The sequence below is a fragment of the Sebastes fasciatus genome, chromosome 4 (assembly GCF_043250625.1).
Source record: "Sebastes fasciatus isolate fSebFas1 chromosome 4, fSebFas1.pri, whole genome shotgun sequence".
Lineage (NCBI taxonomy): Eukaryota > Metazoa > Chordata > Actinopteri > Perciformes > Sebastidae > Sebastes > Sebastes fasciatus.
Window position 1 is genome coordinate 31057962 of NC_133798.1, and position 10499 is coordinate 31068460.

Consider the following 10499-nt stretch of genomic DNA (forward strand, 5'->3'; position numbering starts at 1 on the left):
GTAATTACTGTTTTATTTTTTGTCCTCAGAGTGTAGATATGTCTGCTGCCAGCTGTGTGCTGAATGAAGATCAGTTTCTTTGCTCTATCTGTCTGGATGTGTTCACTGATCCAGTCACCATACCATGTGGACACAACTTCTGCAAAACCTGCATCACTCAACACTGGGATATTAAAGTCCCGTTTCAGTGTCCCAACTGTCAGAAGGTTTTCTACTCCAGACCTGAGCTGCAGATCAATACTTTCATCTCTGAGATGGCTGCTCAGTCCAGACAGTCAGCTCTACAGAAAGACAGCAGCAGCAGCTCACAGCAACAAGCTGCCAAACCAGGAGAAGTTCCCTGTGACGTCTGCACTGGAACCAAACTGAAGGCACTGAAGTCCTGCCTGGTGTGTCTGGAATCCTACTGTGAGACTCACCTGGAGCCTCATCTGACAATGTCAGGCCTGAAAAGACATCAGCTGATCGACCCTGTGGAGAACCTGGAAGGCAGGATGTGTACAAAGCACGATAAACTGCTGGAGCTGTTCTGTAAGACCGACCAGATGTGTGTCTGCATGCTCTGCACTGTTTTAGACCACAAGACACATGATGTTGTTCCTCTGAAAGAAGAATATGAAGGAAAGAAGGCCGAGCTGGGGAAGACAGAGGCTGAAATTCAGCAGATGATCCAGAAAAGACGACTGAAGATTGAGGAGATGGAACACTCAGTGGGGCTCAGTAAGGAAGATGCAGACAGAGAGATAGCAGATGGTATTCAGGTCTTCACCGCTCTGAAGGAGTCTGTTGAGAGAAGCCAGGCCGAGCTCATCGACACGATCAAAGAGAAGCAGAGAAAGATAGAGAAACAGACTGAAGGCTTCATCAAAGAGCTGGAACAGGAAATCTCTGAGCTGAAGAAGAGAAGCACTGAGGTGGTGCAGCTCTCACGCTCTGAAGACCACCTCCACCTCCTCCAAAGCTTCACGTCCCTGAACGCTGTTCCACCCACCAAGGACTGGACAGGAGTCAGCGTCCGTCCACCTTCATATGAGGAGACTGTGGTGAGAGCTGTGAATCAGCTGGAGGAGACGCTCAGTAAACAGATGAAGAAGCTATTTGAAGCCGAGCTGAAGAGGGTCAAGCAGTCTGCAGTGGATGTGACACTTGATCCTGATACAGCACATCCCAAACTCATCCTGTCTGATGATGGAAAACAAGTTAAACATGGTGATGTAAAGAAGAATCTCCCAGACAACCCAGAGAGATTTGATACTAATGTTTGTGTTTTAGCAAAGCAGAGTTTCTCTTCAGGAAGGTTTTACTACGAGGTTCAGGTTAAAGGGAAGACTAAGTGGGATTTAGGAGTGGTCAGAGAGTCGATCAACAGGAAGGGAATAATCACACCGACTCCTCAGGATGGTTACTGGTCGATATGTTTGAGGAATGAAAATGAGTACAAAGCTTGTACTAACCCTTCAGTCCGTCTCTCTCTGAAGTCTCAGCCTGAGAAGGTGGGGGTCTTTGTGGATTATGAGGAGGGTCTGGTCTCCTTTTATGATGTTGATGTTGCTGCTCTTATCTACTCCTTTACTGACTGCTCCTTCACTGAGAAACTCTACCCATACTTGTGTCCTTGTAATAATGATGGAGGTAAAAACTCTGCCCCTCTGATCATCTCTCCTGTCAATCACACTTAGTAGAACAACTATTTGATTTTCTACAGAAATATTCTCTATCATTTAATGTAATGAATGTATATTATTGGTGATTTAGGGTGTATACATTGTTGAGTCATCAGATTCTGATTAATGAGTGTTTTTGCTTTTTTTGTGTAAATAGTTTTCTCTGATGTGTCACATTGCTACTTACTACTACAACACACAGATTTTACAGCACTGATTGATATTATCTAATGTAGTTGAATTTATTATAATAACTGCAGTACTGCAAAACTGTTAAATCATCAGAAAACAATGAGTCTCATTCACCAACTGTTCTTTAGAAGAATTTTTTTCTTAAAACCCTCTAACGCAGTTTTCATGAAGTTTCTGACATTCCCCGATGTTTTCTTATTTTGGATTTGTTCTCGAGCAGAATTTACTCAAAGAGCAAACTCATGCACATTTGACTGCTGACATATTTGTTCAAAATAGTTGATTATTAAATTTTCTTCAATTCTACAGTTGTATAACACAGGATTAAATTCAAAATATATTTTTTATAATTTTTAATAATTATTTCCATTATTTTACAAAGCATTATGGTCTTTTAAAATCAATTAACCCTAAACTAACACTGAACAAGTAACAGCATCAAATGCATATTTTTGCTGTTATTTTATGTCCACAACTGACCCAATTTTACTAAATATGACCTATATTATATTCCTACAGAAGTACCTCCACTTCAGAACTATTGAAAAAACTTTGTCTTAAGTTTGTAGTATTACTAGTAATCAATCCATCCATCCATCCATCTTCAACCGCTTATTCGGGATCGGGTTGCGGGGGCAACAGCTCCAGCAGGGGAACCCAAACTTCCCTTTCCCGGCCACATTAACCAGCTCTGACTGGGGGATCCCGAGGCGTTCCTAGGCCAGAGTAGAGATATAATCTCTCCACCTAGTCCTGGGTCTTCCCCGTGGTCTCCTCCCAGTTGGTCGTGCCTGGAACACCTCCCAAGAGAGGCGCCCAGGGGGCATCCGTGCTAGATGCCCGAACCACCTCAACTGGCTCCTTTCGACGCAAAGGAGCAGCGACTCTACTCCGAGTTCCTCACGGATGACTGAGCTTCTCACCCTATCTCTCAGGGAAACGCCAGCCACCCTCCTGAGGAAACCCATTTCGGCCGCTTGTACCCGCAATCTCGTTCTTTCGGTCATGACCCAACCCTCATGACCATAGGTGAGAGTAGGAACGAAGATTGACCGGTAGATTGAGAACTTTGCCTTCCGGCTCAGCTCTCTTTTCGTCACAACGGTGCGGTAAAGCGAATGCAATACCGCCCCCGCTGCTCCGATTCTCCGACCAATCTCACGCTCCATAGTCCCCTCACTCTCGAACAAGACCCCGAGGTACTTGAACTCCTTCACTTGGGGTACTAGTAATCATAGTAGTAATTATTTATTTTGGTTCTTATTGACATTTACCAAAAATAATTTCCATAAACATGAATAAACAAATAACAATAAGACGTTAAATTAAGGGAAAACAAAAAACTACTGCCTGAAAAGGTGTAGGATGAAGCTTATTATACCGACTGTTACGGTCTACGTTCGTTATTGTTTATATTGTTGTATGTTGCTGTGCTGCGCTCTCCCTGTGCTCTTTTCTGCTGTCCCTTCGCGCCAAGATGACGTCATGTCTAAGGGATCCCCTTCAGGGCCACGCCTCCGGACCGCCCTCAGGTGGATGCCCTTAGTCTCCCGCCGTTTGTGGTCCTGCCTCTGATACGTCACACGTGATTATCCAATCACCAGCCGGCTGTGCCGCGTGGGAAGATTTAAAGGCCAGCTGTGACTAAAACCAAGGCGGGCAGTGATTACTATTGATTTGTCCCCGTGCCTCTCGATTGTTGAAGAATTGTTAACCAGAATGTTGTGTATAAGTCCCACTGGAGTCAGTGGACTTTAGATTGATAGTGAATGTTAACTAGTTGAGGTACTCGTTTTTGTTTATATTTCATTGTGCATAGAGCAGTTGTGTAATTTGTCTGGTTGTTAGGATTATTCAGGGCTAGGGTGTGTGCCTTTGTTGTCTCCTTTTCGGCCACCCGAAACCCTCGTTCTTAGTTCTTATAATTCAAACTATTGTATGTTTTATTTTGCTTTAATTTCAATCACAACAAATAAACAAGTGATTGCCTGATAACATCGGCTATATGTTATTTCCTTTACCCTACACCAACTCCGGGTTGTAACACCGACCTAGTCGGCCTTAACCCTTTCACTACTAGGTTTACAGAAAGTAAAACAAAGTTTCAACCATTTCACATCGGCTCTCTCTAATTTCTAACAACCTCTGAATACAGTCAGGAAGCAGATTATTTTGTGCTTTGTACATTATCTCTGCAGTGTTAAGATCAACGAGGTCACAAACCTTTAAAGCTTGTAAGTTAATGAATAGTGCGTTGGTTGGTTTGTTATAATCTGATCAATTTACAATTATTACAGCTCTCTTCTGTAGCGTGAACATTGGATTAGTGTTGGTTTTGTATGTGTTTCCACAAACCTCCACACAGCAGGTAATATATGGAACTGTGAGAGAACAATACATTATATATAGTGATTTCTGATTTAACATGTCTTTAGTTTTATATAATACTGCAGTGTTTTTAGACATGTATGTTTTGGAAATTGAAATGGGATTCATCGTTATAAGAACACAGGTACGAACAATTCTGAAGTTTAAGGTCCTGTCTACACGTATACAGATATTCTTAAAAACAGATATTGTCCTCTACGTTTTGGCCTCTCGTCCACACACAAACAGAGTTTTGGTACACAAAAAAGGGATATTGATGAAAATGTCTTCTAAGGTGCAGATTTGTAAAAACTCTGGTTTCTTTGGATCTGTTTGGACGTGTATGGGAAACAATTTGGAACAATCACGTTTGTTAGCACTGCTCGGACTAATTACTACTTTACATTTGAAACATGTTCCAGTCACAGGAGGCCAAAGCAGGAACACATTAAACATGTGGAGGCTGAATGGTGATTGAATGAGCTTTTGGGCGATTGAAGGCGAGGTTGGGAGCACTCAGAAGGACGATGGACATAAACCTGAATGACCTCCCTTTCCTCATTGATGCATGTAAAGAGACAGTTGATGACAGGAATCCCAGCCCCCCCCCACCAAAAATAACTGTTATCCAACTGACTGTAATGAAGCCGGAGGAAAGAGAGAGAGAAGGCTGGTAACAGAATTACTTCACCCTTAACTTGTGATCTCACTTGTGGTGACATGTAAATATTACGGCCAGCGTTTGGAGTCGTTTTTGCACTCGAGTGTGGACGGAGATATTTTGTAAAACGAAGGTCGTCTGAAATGATTATTTTTTATGAAACAGAAAAGAAATATCAGTTTTTAAAATATCTGTACACATTTAGACAGGATATTTCTTCAGATACAAATTTAAGGAAAAACTGAGGAAGAAAATGTCTGGGTGCCAAATTAGAACTTTTTATTTTCTGATCATTGTATATATAATAAGTGTTGCATATTGGCACAAATTACTGGGGAAAGTAAAGCAACCCTTATTATTTTTTATTAAGAGTCTTTTCAAAATAAGGTGTTTTAAGGGTTTTTGTTTTTACATTTTAAAATTAATGTACACAAGGGATCTCTGTCTGGTTCGTTTTTTCGTAAATTAAGGATTAACTCTTGATTCATAGTTGTAGAAAATGAATCAATGAAATGTGATCATAAAACATTCAGCTGCAGTTGTTTTACACACCAGAGAAAAATAAATGTTTTGTCTCAACCGTATGTTGCATTTTCATTTCATATTGTCCACCTCTCTGCAGACTGTCTGTATAACCTGAACAAAGTGAAAAAATCCTCAACGGAATAAAAACAAAGAAAATTTCCACTGGATTTGTCTTTTTTTTGGTCAACATTTACTAAAGTAGTGAACTTAAGTAAAGTAAAAGTACCTCAAAATTCTTGAGCATTTCCATACTACTTTATATTTGTACTCCACTACATCTCAGATGTAAATATTGTACTTTTTACTCAACTACATTTGTCTGACAGCTTTCGTTACTTTTCAGATTACAGTTTTCATCCCCTTCCTGTCCAGTGAAAACCACTTATATACAGATGTGTTGATGTTGAATGTTTGTGATAAATTGAAGGATGAAGTGTTCCTTTATGTGTTGAGAAAATCCTTCTTTAAGATTAATAAAGTCTTTAAAAAGCCTCTTATATCAGCTGGAAAATGCATCCTCACAAAGCTGAAAACAGGCTGTTTTTCTGACTTTTTAGAGAAATGTGGTTCTCACAGGACAGCAACGCTACAAACACATGATGATCTTATAGACCATGATGCATTGCTGTAGATTTAACTAGCTAACAGTGTGTAAAAGAGTTAAAATGCAACATACATATTAATGCAGCAGTAATATTAATCCAGAAACATCAGATATAATAGTAAAACACACAGGGAATATTTTACTGCTCAATCAATACTTTTACTTTAAGTACTTCAAGTACATTTGACTGATAATACTTAAACGCTTTTACTTCAGTAAGGGTTTTGAATGCAGGACTTTAGTGGAGTATTTTCACAGTGTGGTATTAGTACTTTTACTTCAGTAAAGGGTCTGAATACTTCCTCCACCACTCCCTGTTGGCGACGGCCCACAGAGGTGAAGCAACACTGAAAGAGGAGAGATTCAGAGTCACATTTCCTGGTATGAAATTGAAAGTTTGTCTGAGTGACAGCAAAGCTGCAGTTGAGACGAGTCTCTCTGTTTCTCTCTAAAGAAACATTCAACTGAATCCAGCAGCTTTTTATCAACAACACAGCAGAATCTCTGCCAAACACTGGTGAGTACACTGACCTACAGAGACTAAATGCACTAACTAAATATAGTTCAAACCAGAATCTGACTGTTTTACATCTGTTTAAAGAATAGATCAAAACAACCTGGAAATGTTGCCAGAAATACTAAACAGAGGTAAACCACAGTGACTGAACTCCAGCTAGTTAAGGTTAGACAGAATACAGTCACAGCTAGCATTAGCTTGAGCTAATTCACAGACCTGTTTCCTGTCTGAACTCCAAACCTCAGCTCTACTCAGACAGGAAGTTCCCCTCAGGGCAAATGTTTCACTGAGGTCCATCGGTGGCCGTGGGGGTTGTGGAGAGAAATGATATTATATATATAATGTCCTGCAGTCCAGAGCAGTAGCTTCCATCTTTTCTTCTGCACATCGAATGTGTCTGATTCTCTGCTCTCTGTATCTTCATCCTCTCTCTCTGATCCTCCTCTTCCTCCTCTTTGTCCAAGCTGACTCTCTGACTCTAACGCTCTTTAGACAAGAGAAGGTGATCTTTATTTTGCTCTGTCCCTCAGACGCCCTCAGTAAATTGTAATAGATTTATTAATTTTGTTTTTATTTTGACTCAATAACAATATAAGCAGCAGGGTAACAGTAGTACCATATTATTTAATGCATTATGTGGCAGTATTGGAGGGATCACATTTTGTTTTTTGTGGTTTAGAATTGAATTCTATTATAATTTTACTCATTTAAATTATGATATTTACAAAACCAGAGGGCTCAGGTTCAGGTTCAGGTGACTTTATTTGTACCCGTAGGTAGATTTGTTTTGCAGCAAAAAAAAGATGACATCCGTATCGACAATGAGGTAGAGCACAGACAAGAGACAGACATACCAAAAACATGACAAGGGGTACTCAAGGGCTTACTGGAAACAGGACCCAGCAAAAAGAGAAGGCCACAACAACAGTATAAAACACTACTGAAATATCAGGACAGAAAAGACATAATAAAATGAGAAAAGGGATAAACTTCCATAAATAAGTATGTGCAAAAACTGCTATGACTTATTTAAGTGAACTATTGCAGCTGGAACAAAACTGTTCCTGTAGCGCTTTGTTCTGCACTTTGGGACCCTAAACCTCCGACCAGATGGGAGAAGCTGGAATTCACCCGACAGAGGATGGGAGTCATCTTGTGAAATGTAGCTGGCTATCCGCTGTAACTGTCTGGTATACAGAGACTCTAAACTCAGCTGTGACTCGCCAATCAGCCGACTGGACCATTTAATAATCTGACTCAGCTTATTTTTGTCCTTCAGAGGCAGAGTACCAAACCATGACACTAGTGTAAAGGATAAAACAGACTCAATAAAAGCACGATAAAATAGCGTCATTATGTTTTTTTCAATGTGAAAGTGGGACAGCTTCCTCAAGCAGAACAGGCGCTGGTGCCCCTTCTTGCATACGGCTTCACAATTTGCCTCAAAGTTCAGTTTAGTGTCAATGACGGTCCCAAGGTATTTGTATGACTGCACATGTTCGACAGTTTGACCCTTGATAATTGTGATTTCAGGTTTACAAGCATGTCTTCTGAAATCAATGACCATATCTTTGGTTTTAGAAGTGTTTAGTTGCAGATGTGATTCTTCACACCATTTGACGAAGTCATCAACTACAGGGCCATGGCTGCTCTCATTGCCCTGAAGAAGACTGACAATAACAGAGTCATCCGCATACTTTAAAATAGTTTGATTTTTAAAAGTGCTCTGACACATATTAGTGTAAAGAATAAAAAGCAAGGGTGAGAGCACACACCCTTGTGGGGATCCAGTTGAAGAGCCCACTTTGTTTGATAAAAACCCATTGACTCTGACTCTCTGTTCTGTTGGTTAAAAAGTCTAAAATCCAGCCCACAAGGTTGTTACTTAAGTTAAAATGTTCTAACAGCCTGTGGGTTAAAATGTGTGGTTGAATTGTGTTAAAAGCAGAGGAGAAGTCAATGAATAAAAGCCGGGCATGACACCCATTTCCCTCCAGGTGTTTAAAAAGCAGGTTAAGCAGAGTGAGTGTGGCGTCCTCCACTCCTCTGTTAGGCCGATATGCAAACTGCAGCGGATCAAGTGCGTGTGCGGTGATGTTTAAAATTTCTGACCTTACCAGTTTTTCAAGAGTTTTCATTACGATGGAGGTCAGGGCAATTGGTCTAAAATCATTTAAAATTTTGGGACATTTTGATTTAGGAACCGGGACAACAGCATCCTTCCAGACTTTGGGGACGTGCTGTGTTTCTAAAGATCGATTAAAAATATAATTAAAAACTGGGCTCAATTCTTTTGCACAAGACTTCAGTAAACGGCCGCAGATATTATCTGGTCCAGGGCTCTTGTTTACTTTTGTGCGGAAGAAAGCTTTTTCAACATCCTTTTGGTTTATAGGAAAGTGCTGATTGTCCTGTAGTCTGAGGCTCAGTTCCTGAATCTCTTTCCCAAAATCAAACACATCAAAACGATTATAAAAACAATTACGAGAATTAGCAAATTCAGTATCTGAATCAAAGCTATTTAAAGTGACGTTTGTGCTATTTTTGCTTGGGATGTGATCACTGCAATGCTTAAGACATCAGATCAGTTTATTGTAGTTTTATTATTAAACTACCAGCCAATTTAATATATGTGTTTGTTTTTATTAAACAAATAATCGAAAGACATGTAATTACAGTTTTGTTTTTTGTCCTCAGAGTGTAGATATGTCTGCTGCCAGCTGTCTGCCAACTGAAGATCAGTTTCAGAAGAGAAGCACTGAGGTGGTGAAGCTCTCACGCTCTGAAGACCACCTCCACCTCATCCAAAGCTTCACGGCCCTGAGCGCTGCTCCACCCACCAAGGACTGGACAGAAGTCAACATCCGTCCACCTTCATATGAGGGGACTGTGAGGAGAGCTGTGAATCAGCTGGAGGAGACGCTCACTAAACAGATGAAGAAGCTGTTTGAAGCCGAGCTGAAGAGAGTCCAGCAGTCTGCAGTGGATGTGACACTTGATCCTGATACAGCATATCCCAACCTCATCCTGTCTGATGATGGAAAACAAGTTAAACATGGTGATGTAAAGAAGAATCTCCCAGACAACCCAGAGAGATTCGATCAGTGTGCTTGTGTCTTAGCAAAGCAGTTTCTCTTCAGGAAGGTTTTACTACGAGGTTCAGGTTAAAGGGAAGACTGATTGGGATTTAGGAGTGGCCAGAGAGTCGATCAACAGGAAGGGACAAATCTCATCGACTCCTCAGAATGGTTACTGGTCGATATGGTTGAGGAATGAAAAGGAGTACAACGTTTGGACTAACTCTCCAGTCTGTCTCTCTCTGAAGTCTCAGCCTGAGAAGGTGGGGGTGTTTGTGGATTATGAGGAGGGTCTGGTCTCCTTTTATGATGTTGATGCTGCAGCTCTTATCTACTCCTTTACTGGCTGCTCCTTCACTGAGAAACTCTACCCCTACTTTAGTCCTTGTAATAATGATGGAGGTAAAAACTCTGCCCCTCTGATCATCTCTCCTGTCAATCACACTGAGTAGAACAACCATTTGATTTTCTACAGAAATATTCTCTATCATGTAATGTAAAGAATGTATATTATTGGTGATTTAGGGTGTATACATTGTTGATTCATCAGATTCTGATCATTACGTTTGTTTTTGCTTTTTTTCTGTAAATATTTTTCTCTGATGTGTCATATTGCTACTTACTACTACAACACACAGATTTTACAGCACTGATTGATATAATCTTATGTAGTCTGATTTATTCTAATATCTGCATCACTGCAAGACTGTTAAATCATCAGAAAACAATGAGCCTCATTCACCAACCGTCATTAAGGAGAAATTTCTTCTTAAGACCCTCTTACGCAGTTTTCAAAGTTTCTGACATTCACTGATGTTTTCTAATTTGGGATTTGTTCTCGAGCAGAATCTACACAAAGAGCACGCTCACGCACATCTGAGTGCTGCCATGT

The 10499-nt window shown here is 40.5% G+C and overlaps 1 protein-coding gene across 2 annotated transcripts; it reads left to right on the forward strand.

The window, feature by feature from the left end:
* Positions 1-38: 38 nt before the first annotated feature.
* Positions 39-10395, forward strand: LOC141766608 (E3 ubiquitin-protein ligase TRIM39-like). 2 transcript variants are annotated; one of them, XR_012593657.1, is made up of 2 exons: positions 39-1758; positions 1796-2432. XR_012593657.1 is itself a non-coding variant. In XM_074633579.1 (2 exons), exons 1-2 carry the CDS (start codon positions 39-41, stop codon positions 10057-10059), a joined length of 1644 nt encoding a protein of 547 aa, XP_074489680.1. In that variant the 3' UTR covers positions 10060-10395. The 2 variants fall into 2 exon arrangements, 1 of the variants encoding a protein (XP_074489680.1); XM_074633579.1 differs by lacking the exon at positions 1796-2432 and adding an exon at positions 9871-10395 and having other exon boundaries at positions 39-1493.
* The last annotated feature ends 104 nt before the right edge of the window (positions 10396-10499 follow it).

What these genes read in the sequence shown, in the direction of transcription:
- LOC141766608 (XM_074633579.1), top strand. Translation starts at nt 39, where the DNA reads ATGTCTGCTGCCAGCTGTGTGCTGAATGAAGATCAGTTTCTTTGCTCT. An exon ending in TGAAGTCTCAGCCTGAGAAG is followed by an intron (nt 1,494 to 9,870) that starts GTGGGGGTCTTT and finishes CAGCCTGAGAAG; the next exon opens with GTGGGGGTGTTTGTGGATTA.